The sequence below is a fragment of the Ostrea edulis genome, chromosome 4 (assembly GCF_947568905.1).
Source record: "Ostrea edulis chromosome 4, xbOstEdul1.1, whole genome shotgun sequence".
Taxonomy (NCBI): Eukaryota; Metazoa; Mollusca; class Bivalvia; order Ostreida; family Ostreidae; genus Ostrea; species Ostrea edulis.
The window spans coordinates 56,642,368-56,657,134 of NC_079167.1; the positions used below are offsets into that span (position 1 = coordinate 56,642,368).

Sequence of the window (14,767 nt, forward strand, 5' to 3'; positions counted from 1 at the left end):
GACACTGACTATGTTGTTTAATCATTTATTTTTTTTATATCCTATTGTTACCTCTACGCAAAAGAGTTCCTTGTTGCCATAGCAATTTAAGATTCTAGACTTAGACTCAAGTTAAGACAATCTTGGTTAAGATTTGCTCAAGTTCATTTTGTGATCCATTTAAGTCAGCAATCTTAGCTACATGTAAGTTCAAATCTTAATTTAAAGTCAAAATTTTTACTTAACTTTAAGACAGTTTCATGATCTCAGAGCCAGAATTCAAACCTGGAACCTTTGAATCTCCATTTAGGTGCTCTACCAACTAAGTTAATGGTCAGATGTTGAATCAGTCTGACCACTACACATATTTCTGATGCTATGAGGATTCCTTATGTTTCTTATAAATTGTATACCCGAAAAGTTAAAGTGACAACCAGACTAGGACTTATACCCAAGAATTCTGCATATTGTTACTTTTTCTACAAAAAAGTTCTACACAGAGAGGTAAATAAATAGAATTGATCGACATGCATGTGTGGTTGTCAGCTGGATTAAATCAGCAACGGATATATAGTTCAGTTGGTAGAGCACCTGACTAAAGATTCAGGGGCATTGGGTTTGAATCTGTCTTTCTCCTTTCCTGTTACAATTGGTGCTGTGACCAGGATTTGAACCTAGTTAACAAAGCCACAATGAACCTACCTAATGTCTGTACAAAGTTTTTTCCTCCTCCAATGTAGATATATGGATCCAGGCCGAGGTAATACACATCATTAACAGTCTCATGAATGTAACGAACACCATCCAGATAAAACTCTACTTTCACTTTCTCATGGACAATGGTCAGGTTGTGCCATCTGTCAATGAATTCACAATTCATGAAATTGGTGAAATATGATTCACTTATATGATTTAAGTTTTTGAAACATGACGCTCAACTCCATGAAATGAAAATGACAATTTATCACAATGCATGTGCCATGTAATGAGACTGATAATGCTCAAAGTATGCAGTGTTTTGGTGGTTATTCATTCATGCTTATTCATGATGTTCATTACATGTCCAAGACTGATATACAAGGGATAGCATGAATATACTTCATGAAATAGTATAACATAAACGTTGATTCTGTCCTATCAGATACAAAATAAGAAAGTAAGGGCCTACATTTGCTAGCTATAAAATGCTCTTCTATATACCACAGAAATGAATTTGAAAATTAAAGCCGTGCAATTTAAAATATCCATTCTTGACTAAATAAATATATGAAAACGGTAATTGCTTTTTTAACAATAGAACCAGCTAAGCATTCAAAGTACCTGCAAATCTTCTATTATTGATTTAATTTGTATTTTCCTTCTTTCTGAGGTGGTGATACAACATTAACATTAATTTTATCAAGTTTCATGGAAAAGACAACAACTCAAAAAAAAATAAAAATCCATGGAATTAGCTCATACATCTTTAGAATATGTATAATCTTTGCACATTAGAAACTCATTTATCTTCATGCATATAACAAAATATTTAAACATTTAGCACAATATCTACAGGAACTTTTGAATGAATTGAAAATGGGGATTCAGTGAAACATGATCTACTTTGACATAAAGCATTTTTTATGACATCTGAACTTTGGCTCTGTGATCAATGACTTGAATAACATCTGAATGAAATGGAATTTCAATTACATGAAAGGTGACTCTCATTGGGCAACAACTTAGAAAAATGTTTTCAATGAATTGAATGAATTTTTTCACTGTTTAAGATCAAGTTTCATTTGTCATATAATGACACACATGTATACACATGCTGATATCATTAATTGTAAATAGGTCATTAGCAAAGCTACGGTGCAATTTCACTCACCCATCACTGCTCCAAATGAAAGAAGAGGGTTAACACTGTTGATATCTCAGACTTTTTTAAAATCTACACTTATCAAATCAATTAAACCATTATTTCCCTCTAAAGCTAAATGCTGATATTCAAACATACATTATATTGGACTGTAAGTGTTCCTTTTTCCATAAAATTAAACACTCAGAACAATTCTTATTAGAGCAAATAAATATTCAATGTACAAAAATATCATAGAAATTAAATATCAATAATCTTGATACATTCTGGTAATTTGTTTTTAAGTGTTAATTTTCCAGCATCATTAATATCTGTAACAGCTGCATGTCTTGTCAGGTTTTAGTAAATTTATTCCACATACACTACAGGAAAGTTAGACTGTTATTTCCCCACTCAGGTGTGAACCTCTGAACTGAGTTACCTGTCATCATCTACACCTATGCCCATAGTCTGTTCCAGAATGTCGTTCCCAAATGCAACAGAAGCCTTGACCTCTCCCTGGTGGACGGAAGCAATGACATGAGAGTGGTGTTGCTTTATGCTCTCACCTGCGTCTATACTACCAACAGCATAGAGAAGTACCCCAGACCCACGATCTGACTGAAAAAAGACAATAAATAATTCAAATCTAATACATTTGTAGCCAAAATGAACATTAAAGGGAAATAGAATAAGTATTCATATATGTTATTTAAAAAAAAGTATACATTCCACGGCATTAAGGTATGAATTTTCTGTATGGTCTGATAGATATAAAGACATTACTATTTTATATAATAGAAAGATTTGAAGTTTTTTCATTTTATGAATTTCAGCAGTTGAAAGTTTTATTGCTGCAATACAAATACTGAGACATTATGTACATCTTAAATATTAACATTTATCATGGAACATATACAATAAAATTTCATCTTTGTGAAAACAAGCATGTAATAGAAGACATCCTCAGAATCACCTACTGTACAGCTTACAACGACTGACACAATGTACTATGTGTAGGTCATCTCAACTTTATCTATCTCAACTTTCATATTGAAGTACTGTATGAAACCTAACATAGTTAACAGATTTCTCATCATCACTTTGCAATTTTATGTCTCACATCAAAAGAACTGAGAACAAAGAAAGAAAATGCAATAATCTCTTCTCGACCCAGCTTACTTTGAACTGTAAGCTGAATCGGTTTCTGTCACGTAAGGTCTTCTCTGTTTTGGAATACAGCTGGTAGGTCAACCATTCATAGCCGTGGAGTGTAATTTCAGTCACATCTACAAGAATAACAAGACCCTCATAAAAAACAACATGCAAGTCTGAACATTTAATTAAGTGAAAACACTATTTTCATACTTCCAATTTGGTGAATTCTTCATCATTTAAAAAAAAATGTTTTACAAAAAAATGTGATAGTAAAACCACTATCTCATGTACTTCATTGAACTGAAAAGAATTTTGGCTTGTAAGGTCAGACATCTTTCGATTATTCTCTTGGATGGAGACTTACATTGCTGGTCCACTCCCCCACCTCCTCTTTATTGCTTTTTAATATCAGCCCCACTTTCTATACAAATTTTGTGAAAATGCAGTGTGATTTAATTTGTTCAACCTTCGGATTTTCCATTTTGCAACAGGAAGAACTTACTCTCAGCTTGATCGTCTCTTTTATTTCTTTTCCTTGCATTTCATTTTCAAATTCAACATGTAAGTCACTCATACTTAAGATTTAATGATCCATATTTTAATAAGAGGTCTTTAAACCTTTCAACATGTTAAACAATTTACTAGAATTTAGCGAGTGTGTGGGTTTTTTAACATACTTTTCCAAGTACAAATTAATGAAATTTAATTCACTCTTTATAAGCCTATTGACTTTAAAGGCTATTCTATAGATATTTTATTTTACACACAAAAAATTATGGTTATGTTTGGTAATAACACATTAATCAATGCGTTCTCTTACATGACTTCACACAAAAGTCAATATTCCATACTAATGCTATGTTGCAAACCCTCAAAACACCACAGGTAATTGTTTGCCATCAATTATTTATTTACCCGATGGTTATGACCACACAAGTCATAAACTAATGCATCACTATTCATCTTATTTTGTCTACTGTAGAGGAAAAGTACATCTTTCAAGAGCTAGGTGCATAATACACAGAAGATGTTGTCTAAAAGAATTCGGAAAATGATAAAAACAAGTGTGCTCATGTGTGGTTTCATCAATTTTCATGAGCATCAAATTCCATGCATTTTTCAAAAATACAGTTTTGTTGCTATTTAATTTTAAGGTATATATGTTCTTCCTTTATGACCCAAAATTGTATTTCATTGATCACTTGATATCAAGGTCAGATAATGCCATGAAAAAACAAGAGGCCCATGGGCCTAGAATCGCTCTTCTGATACATTGTAGAACAGGCAAAAATTCTCACTAACCAAAATTCATCAATTAACAAAGTTTGATGATGTTAAGTCAAATAGTACCTGAAAATTTAAATGTAACTGTCCAAAAGTAGGTCACGGTAACCTACTTTTGGTTGACACACTGAAGACTCAAGATGCATCAACTGACAAGTCAAATAGTATTCAAATATAACCATCAAATTCCAAAAGAAGGCCACAGTGACCTACTTTTTGGTCGACACACTCCAAAGACTCAAGATGCATCAACTGACAAAGTTTGATAATTGAAGTCAAATAGTATCTGAAATATTCAGATATAAACGTCAAATTCCAAAAGTAGGTCACAGTGACCTACTTTTTGGTCGACACACTCTGAAGACTCAAGACCCATCAACTGACAAAGTTTGATGATTGTAAGTCAAATAGTGTCTGAAATATTCAAATATAGCCGTCAAAATCCAAAAATAGGTCACGGTGACCTACTTTTTAGTCAACACACTCTGAAGACTCAACATGCATCAACTGACAAAGTTTGATAATTGTAAGTCAAATAGTATCTGAAATATTAAAATATAGCTGTCAAATTCCAAAAGTAGGTCACGGTGACCTATTTTTTGGTCAACAAACTATGAAGACTCAAGATGCATCAACTGACAAAGTTTGATGATCCTAGCTTTCATAGTGTCCAAAATATGCATCTAAAATTGAAAATGTGGAATTTGAATGTCTGCAAAATTCAAAAAGTAGGTCACTGTGACCTACTTTTTTTTAATAAATATGTTTTGAGGCCTCTAGACGCATCAACTTACAAGGTTTGATGATTCTAAACCTCTCGGTATCTGAAATAACAACCTAAAATTTATTCATAAATAATTAGCCATAAAATTCAGAAAGTAGGTCATGGTGACATACTTTTCACATGACGCAGTTCAAGGTCACATGATCCATCAACTGACAACTTTTGATGATCATAGGCTCAAAAGTGTCCAAGATATGCATCAAAATCCATTTAATAATAATTACCTGTGAAATTCAAAAAGTAGGTCACCATGACCTACTTTTGAGACAACATGAAATTAGGTCCTAAGATGCATCAACTGACAAAATTTGATGATCCTAGTCCTTATACTAAGCAAAATATCAAAGTTTTAACAAAACAAAATTTAAGGTCAACTTTGAAGTGACCTTGAGACCACACCCCAGGATGATGCCTTGAACAATTCTTTATCTACAACCTATCTTCATCCTTATGCATAAGTTTGGTGATAATTTGCACAGTGGTTCTTGAGAAGAAGATTTTTTAGCAACCACTACTTTTGTTTGCATTTTCCTAATTATCTCCCCTTGTTAAAGGGTCACAACCCTAGTTTTAGTACAAATGAAAGCCCTTGGGCCAAGGATACCCTGTGACAAATTTGACAAAAATTGGCCAAGGGGTTCTTGAGATATAGCCCTTTTTCCAAAAAGTTGACGCACACCGCACACTGCACGCCAGATATATGGCCATATGATTAGCTCTGAAGGCTCAGAAGAGCTAAAAAATGGCATTCAAAGAAAAAAGATTGAAAATAGTAAACTAAAGAAATATTTATCACAAATGCAGAATTTGTTGGAGAATAAACCCTGAGGTCTTGAGATTTTGTTGCAACCTAATAGGCAAAGTCTTTTGGCTTTTTTTTTTTTTTTTAACTACCACCTTTCACCAAAGGTGGTAGTCTGACAAGGTCATTATTTCTGTTCTACTACAGTGATGTTTCATTAGAAGATATATAGCCTGTGTAGTCAAGGTATAAATCTCCGACAAACCAACAGAAAAAACAATGGTGTTTTGATGTCAAGGGGTTCATTGAAAATTCAACACCAGCAGACTGTGGTAGAATAATTTATACATATTCTACATGTATTTTGTCTGTTGATTAAGTATGCTAAAAACATGTAGCTAAAAGAGCAAAATGGGAATTTTTGTGTGTGTGTGACATTGATTCATTTTGGTATCAAACGTATGTTGCAGACATTGCTTTAAATAAATAACAGATTTGCAAAGTAAACTTTTTTATGACAGACTGATGGATGGATAGGATTCATTGTCCCTATCAATAACAGACAATGGCTATATGTACCGGAGTTTTGGCACTTTTCTCCCTCCCTCTTCAGAGAGAAGCAGTCACAGTGGGTGGAGGTGTACAGGTTGACGCACCGCCCCTCCCCGCACAGGTTTTCTTCTTCCTGGCACAGGTCCTGACATCCGGGCGTAGCCTGCATTACAATGCTGGGGGATACTTCCCATGTCACTTCAATAAGTTCACGGTACTTTAGAGACTGCAGGCACCCAATGAACTGGTGATATTCTATGGGTACTGAATGAGGCAATCCTAAAATTTATAAAGAATTTTTTAATTGTCATCACCAAAAAATCTATATTTTTGTTTGAAGAAAATGAGATTTTTTAAAGAGATTTCTCATCAGTCATTAATGAAATGATATAATCAATCCTGTAGACAGCATATGTTCTCATTAAAATTGTATATTATGATCACTTCAATTAAATGAAGAGCCATCTGGAGAAATCAACAAGAGGCAACCACAAACTATTTTCTATTAAATACGCAAATAGATAATGTGTTGAGAATGCCATATTACTATAGCAACATCATTATTATATAATACATGTATACGAAATGTACTGGTAGGTGTACACAATAGTTGCAAATATCACTGTTATTCTTCATTGTTGCAATTTATGTAATAATTTATCCAAGAATAGTAAACTCTTTGGGAGAGGTATTTAATGAATGATCTGTTACATCTTGCTGCTGTATATGTCTGGAGATACACGTTTAAACTGGAAGGGGGGAGGGGCACTTAAACACTTAATTCTAATTATACAAGAGGCCCACAGGCCTTATCGATCACCTGAGTATTAGTTTAAAATATCACTAGCCACAAGGACTATGAAACTTATGATAATTTGCTTGTTCTGCGTATCTAAGCTAAATTGTAATATTCAGCAGCAGTTAAAACCCAAATGTGTTCTTAAAATACAAATTCCCCAAAAAGTGCCCATACTGATGAAAGATTTTACATAATATATGTTATATTAACAAGATATGACTATTTTGTACCCACCCTAGAAAAGGAACCCTGGGGTTGCAAAATTCACAACTTTAGTACATTCGGATTCCTTTCTGCTTTTCCTGAATTCGCTTTTAGTTTTTTTTACAGTATCAGCAAAATTAAAGAAATCTTTCAGCTGATAAAGACAATAATCCCTATAATAATTTTGGCCCCACACCTGGAATCATTTTGGTGAAGGGCTATCTGCTCCTTCTAAATAACTATTAGTTTCAATTCAGTAGTTAGCATTAAAGAAATTGTTATTTATAAATGTTTTACATATAAATGTTGTAATATATGAAGACTATATACCAAGTTCGACCCTGCTCTGGAGTAAGAACTTCTACCCCCCCCCCCCAAAGAATCATGAAATTTACAATTTTGGTAGAGGCCTCCCTGCTTTAAATGACTATGTATTAAGTTTTTAATAGCATTTAAGGAAATGTTATTGAAATGTTTTACACTTAAACACTACATATATGCTAAGTTTGGCCCTGCCATAGAGTCTAAACATCTGCCCCCGGGATCATGAAATTTTCAATTTTGCTAAAGGCCTTCTTCTTCTACATGACTATGCATTTAGTTTTTTTTTTGTTTTTTTTTTTACACAGATATGCGATTGTAGAGAAGATTTTTGAATTATTTTTCAATTTTTGTCCCATCATGGCCACCTCTAAGGCCTCAGGGGTGCAGGAGTCCTGAAAGTTAAAATTTATTTTCCCCCTTGTCCCAAAGATGCTTCATATTAAATTTGAAAACAATTGAAATGGTAGATATCAAGAAGTTAAAACATTAAATGTTCAATTGTTAACGCTAGTCGGACAAAGACCAATTGCAATAGGTCATCTGAGTGACTTCGGTGACCTCATAATTCAAAAAGACAAAAAATGTAAGAATTTTCTGTAGTTCATACCTGCATAGGATACCACAGATTTCAATTGTGTCCAGTCCAATATATCTTTTACATTTACTATCTGCGTGTATGCTCTCAGATATCTTGAAGTGCTTGGAAGATCATCAAGGGAAACAACTATTTTACCCATTGTTGTTTCCAAGAATACATCCACGGTATGCCAGCTGTCATCATCCAATGCTATAATACAAATAAAATAACTTGTTCATGTTGTTAAAATCTATGTGTTGCTGTACCATAATTCACTGACAATTACTGAAGACATTAAATGTGATTGTCATGAAACTAATGACTAAATGCTCCCATTCCACCTTTGATCACATAATTTTCATATCTAACACATCCTGATCATTGTCACAATCATTTTATATATCAAACAAAAATTCATATTCTTTAATGATCAAAGGATCAATTGACATAGGTGGTGGAACATATAAGTATGGAGAGCAGGCCTCTGTATGACAGTTTGAGATCTTCCTGGTAAGAAATGTTTGAAGACAGATGAACATGAAGCCAGCCTATCTACAATCTGACATAGATGTTCTTACACATGCACAAGATGCCATTTCATTAACCTTTTTCTTATCATGTTTTGTGGCTCCATGACTAATTATTTCACTCTCTCAACCACTGCTAGCTTCAACACACCCAATGTACTCAACATGCAGAATGTTCAAGGGACATATATATGTTTATTGTTCCAACTGCAATCTTGAAACTCCATCCAGCTGTGATAAATGTTAGACCATGAAAATATGATTCTGTAAGTTGATAGCTATTTTACTGCCCACCCAGAATGATTTTAAAAGCTTTATTCCTATTTTTAAAACTTTGATTAAAAATAGCTTTATGAGATGTCAGGTTTTGCAAAATCTTTCATCGATTAAATTTTGTGTATGATAGAAATATGTATCATACATGTAGGAATTTTATTCACTAACTACAATAAAATTTGGTAAACTATTTGATACTAAACAATCAAATAAAATGTTGTCAAAGGCAATCACTCCAATGCTTGTATTTTCTCTATTGTATGTCCATCATACAAACTATATTGAGTAGAAATTAATACATTCTTCTACTTTGAACCCATAATGGCAAATCACATGAGGGTGGAGTTACCTTAAATGTATCATTCTATTAGGTTTTTGTTTGTTTTACATGAGAGTGGATTACCTTAAATGTATCATTCTATTAGGTTTTTGTTTGTTTTACATGAGAGTGGATTACCTTAAATGTATCATTCTATTAGGTTTTTGTTTGTTTTACATGAGGGTGGATTACCTTAAATGTATCATTCTATTAGGTTTTTGTTTGTTTTACATGAGAGTGGATTACCTTAAATGTATCATTCTATTAGGTTTTTGTTTGTTTTACATGAGGGTGGATTACCTTAAATGTATCATTCTACTAGGTTTTTGTTTGTTTTACATGAGAGTGGATTACCTTAAATGTATCATTCTATTAGGTTTTTGTTTGTTTTACATCCCATTTGAGAAATTTTCACTCATATAAAAACATCATCAGCTTTAGTTTGCTTATAAGTTACGAAATTTGGTCCTGTAAATTTTTTGAAATTTCTAAATCGTTGATTATGGGTAAAAGACCAATAAATCATCAATATGAACCTGTAACCTCTGTTTCTCGTGATGATGTCCTACTATCCTATTGACTTTTGACTGTGTCATTATTCCCAAATTCTTTTAATTGTGTAAAATGCCAACTTTTTTTAAGGATTTTGAAAAAAATTAATTTTCATGTGCATGGCACCTCCAATCCATTTTGACACTTGAAGATTACTTAGAGGATACAGCTTTTAGTATGTAATATACGTGTTGAGTGCCTTGTCTCTATAATTATGTCAGAAAATTCCAACACAAACTGACATTTCTAAAAACTAGACATTACCAAAACAGAATCACGTCATTCATGTAAAACTACCTTTCACAAAATTAAAGATTCTGGAATTACCGTATACATGTATATGGCTATCCATTTCAAAGTCAGTAAATACTGTATACTCCTATTACACACAAGTATGTTACTTTGTGAGAAATTTCTCTCATGAATATAAAGGGTCTGTTTTATTTAACACTGATTTATACAGATTTCAGTCCTCTTGCGAGAACATATATTTACATTTTACAATTTATGCTGAATGCCTATAAACTAAGTACTTGCTTAATACATGGAATAATTAATAGTACTTCTGTAAAGGTACTGTCTGAGAATCATATGATTGTATATTCCTATTCAGTTTTGCATTATATTATGGTCATTCAATTAATGTCACACTGTACATCTAAGTTTAAATGTCCAATAATCAATTAAAAATTTCACTTTCAGGTTTTTTTTTAAATACACCCACCAAGTAATCCCCTTTGAAAGTACACATGGTCTCTATCACTCAACACTGAGTTAATAGTAGTAGAAAAATGGTTTCTCAGATGAAGATGGAAAAGTCTGAGGAATTGTAAAATACTGTATTTTGCGAAGTACATGTTGTGTATATCATAAAATGAAATGTACAGCATTATATCTACACATGTATGGAAAGTATATTGTTTCATGCAGCACAATTTGTAGATAGATGAAAAAAATTAGAATTTGTATTTGTAAAGAAGAGAAGGACTTGGTTAGAGAACTTTTGATGTCATCAGAAATAGTGTGCAAAATTCTCACCAAAGAACTGAATCTATGGAAAATATCTGAAAGGTGTCAGAGTACCCAAACTTCTTGCTGCATGTCAGACCATTAATGAGGACAACGTGAAACTAATTTAAAACAACTGCTAAAACTGTTCCAGAAAATTACATAACCTTCTCACAAATGATAAGAATCTAACTGTAAATGAAATTATCTAAATGACCCCCCACCCCTCCAATACTTTGAAGGATTAAACATATTGATCAATGGTTCTTTTATCAATCTACTACCCCTGTTGCATTATCATCTGAATATTTCTAGTATACATTATACAAGAGACCCATGGGCAACATCGCTCACCTGAGTCACATTGCCCCTTATCTGAATACTTTCCAAATATATTTGCATGTAAAACCTTAGTCCCTATTGTGACCTTAACCTACCCCTGGAGGCCATGATTTTTACAAACTTGAATCTGCACTACCGGGTATGTCAGAAAGCTTTCATGTAAATGTCAACCTCTTTGGCCCAATGGTTCTTGAGAAGAAGATTTTTAATGATTTTCTCTATATATTTCTATACAAAACTTTGATCCGCTATTGTGGCCCCAACCTACCCCAGGGGCCATGATTTGAACAAACTTGAATCTGCACTATGTCAGGAAGCTTTCATGTAAATATCAACTCTTCTGGCCCATTGGTTCTTGAGAAGAAGATTTTTAAATGAGTCCCTACCCTAATTTTGCATTTTTGTGATTATCTCCCCTTTGAAGGGGCATGACCCTTCATTTGAACAAACTTGAAAGCCCTTCACCCAAGGATGCTTTTGGCCAAGTTTGGTTGAAATTGACCCAGTGATTCTGGAGAAGAAGATGAAAATGTGACAAGTTTAAAACAACGCCAATAGACAACGGACAAATTTTGATCAGAAAGCTCATTTGAGCCTTTGGATCACGTGAGCTAAAAAGGTAAACTTTCTATGCAAAAAAGTTACATGCATGTAAAAGTTTGTCCACCAAAAAAGTTTGACTAATTGGGCTAAATAGACAAACAAGATGGACAGACATTTTGTTTCCATGTGCAGTTACCATAAAAGTCATATCAAGAAAAATAGGCTGATCAAATGCAGATGATGCAGGAAAAGGGAATCAATTTGCATTAATTCAAACTTTCATTTTCCCACTGGGTATTGGTAAACCTATCCTTAAACAGACACCCATGAATCATAGATAGGCTCCTGCTGTTACCTGCAAACCAAGTCTCTGTTACTTTTAACTACTAGTCAATAAGTCTGTGAGATGTTAGTTTTAAGTTGCCAGGTCACCTGAATTGGCTCTGTGAAGTCTATTAATGGACAAATGGAATGTGTGAGGTATCAAGATGAGATTTAACAGCTAACCAGGGTCAGTATTCCCTCTGGGTGTCCATTTCCAATTGATTTTGTGATTTACTTCAGTTGTGGAGCTAATCAATAATAAAAGATCCCGGTGTCCTAATACAAGGACAAACAACAAACAATAGGCCTGCCTGATGTTATTAAAGAGCTGATGACTCTCGACAACCATTAGTTTATCCATGGAGGTTCAATGTCACAGACAGTCCAGTTAACAAACTTTCACAAGAGGGATCCACAGGCATATTATCCCATTTTATTCAAATTTTGTGCTTTTTTTTAAAGAGACCTTTACTATAAAAACCATCACATAAAAATATTGGGGAAAACATGATATAGCGTAAATAATATTTACGGATAGTTTGATTACCCTCCCACAGCTGATGGGGGGGTCATATCGACCATGATTGACAGCTAGCTCATTGAGGGAGCTACCAGAAAATTGATTCCACCACTCCAACAATGCCTCATACATTGGGATCGTTATGTCAAAAGCTGCTTGTCCAGTAATCCAGTTATCTTTATGTTCATCTACGTAATTTGTGCAATATTTATTTCTGTAAATGTCAATAAGCCAGTAATAAATTCTCTGTGCCTTTCCTAATCTGTAAATGCAGATTAGATATGGAAAATGATTTACAAGGAATGCCATGTTCAATAATTGGCAAGCATATAGTATGAACACCAGAGAAAATGATTTCCTTCATTTTTCATGCAACACACTACATTTCATTTTGTAATAATATATTTTTCTTAAATGCTCATATAATATAATTTAGATTGCTCCTGCTGGGTTTTCAAAATACGAGCAATTCCACATGTTTAAAAAGAGAACAGAAACTTTTAAAACTACTTCATCTACTTGCAAGATTTGCATTTTGATGCCATTAAAGAAAGCACTATGACTGCACAGAAAGAGTCTGGTAGTGGTGAATGATCAAGCCAGGAATGAATGTGTATGTATCTAAATAAAGCAATTGTATACATTTACACAACATTTATGTACAGGACCTTATGGCCTGTTTCTCTGACAAACACACTGACTGATGAGTGTCATATCAGCACAAACTCATTTCTACTATCATATTTAAATGCCAGGTGACACATCAGATTTAACACCGACATTTAGTACTACTTCAACTTATATATCTTTTTCTTGGGACCAATACCATGAAATTTATGACAGGAATGAAATTTATACACCGAACCTTAGTTTAATTCATACAGTGCTTACCTCTCCCAAGTTTAATCACATCAAAAATCTGGTTAAGGTTGTATGTCACTTGTAAATATCCATGGCTTAATTCTGCACAGAAATGATAGTTCCTTAGTAAAGGATGAAAACTTTGATTAAATTGTTCCACTAAGTGACAGAATAGTAATCCATTGGGTGATCTTGTCCTAAAGCTGAACTTAATTTGCTGGTCTTGTTCTAAAGTGAGATTGGGTGAAAAGGCCACATAAGACTGGTTCTTTGAGAAGGTCCATCCTGAGGTGGGTTTTGAATTTGTGCTGTTGGTTGTCTGGGCCAGATAGCAACTGGTCCAGATCAACAACAGGAGCAGCTTTCCTGTACAAGAACAGACGGAATTTCCCTGGTCCATCAGCTCATCCTCTATATCTGCAAAAAGTAAATGAAAATTAAAAAAAAAAAAAGACCATGGAAAAGTATTCTTAAACGCATCCAAACATGTGTCACATAAATAAAGGAGTTTACTGTTCCTACTAACACATATCGTAAAAGTGTTAGTTATATATAATTCATCTCAAAAATAGTCAGTGAGAGCCAACAAACAGGTGCACTTCAAAGCTCATTCTAAACAGAAAATCTTGTAGCGATAAAGACCATTTCGCACTTTTGCCAGAAGTACATTGATTGAGGACCATTCTAATTCATCAAGTCAAAATGACTATAGCAAAAGGTCTGAATTCATCAGGAAGCCCTGTGAAAACAATGGTGATCATTTGCTGTTTCATAGGACTATTGACCACAACATTCACATGACCATGCAGAGACATAAAACAACAAAACCTCAGAAGCCTGCTTTGATAAAGAACATTTTTACAAAGTCAATATCAGATTTTCTGCAAAACAACTGAACAATTACCTCAATTGCACTTCATCCCATATCCCAAGAAAAACCTGAAAATATCTCCACACTGATTACCACAGCAATGTCAACAAAAGAGTTTCCAAGAAGTCTGGATCGGTCTGGACCAATATCGCTATGTAACCCTCCAGTTCTGACCCTCTACTTTCCTCCTGACCTCCCATGAGGATTTTACTAATTGGTCTGCTGTACCAGTAAGTGAAGCATATCCAATCGATCTGCTCAGGGAATATTGGAAGGTGGCAAAGATTGATCAGAAGGGTCACTGTTATTACTCCCTAGTAATCAACTTAATGGCATTCTGGTGTGCTGCTGGAATACTTCATTAACAACTCTTTACTTCGT

The 14,767-nt window shown here is 33.8% G+C and overlaps 1 protein-coding gene across 16 annotated transcripts in view; it reads right to left on the reverse strand.

The window, feature by feature from the left end:
• LOC125668405 (axotactin-like) overlaps window positions 1-14,767 on the reverse strand; it is a 77,173-nt gene that overhangs the window by 42,363 nt on the left and 20,043 nt on the right. For all 16 annotated transcript variants that reach the window (XM_048902546.2, XM_056163078.1, XM_048902541.2 and 13 more), the window contains 6 exons: window positions 13,546-13,932; window positions 8,274-8,453; window positions 6,367-6,618; window positions 3,002-3,108; window positions 2,262-2,440; window positions 682-836 (listed from right to left, as the gene is read on the reverse strand). In XM_048902546.2, coding sequence (XP_048758503.1) covers window positions 682-836; window positions 2,262-2,440; window positions 3,002-3,108; window positions 6,367-6,618; window positions 8,274-8,453; window positions 13,546-13,915 — 1,243 coding nt within the window. In that variant the 5' untranslated portion in view covers window positions 13,916-13,932. The remainder of the gene's footprint in view (window positions 1-681; window positions 837-2,261; window positions 2,441-3,001; window positions 3,109-6,366; window positions 6,619-8,273; window positions 8,454-13,545; window positions 13,933-14,767) is intronic.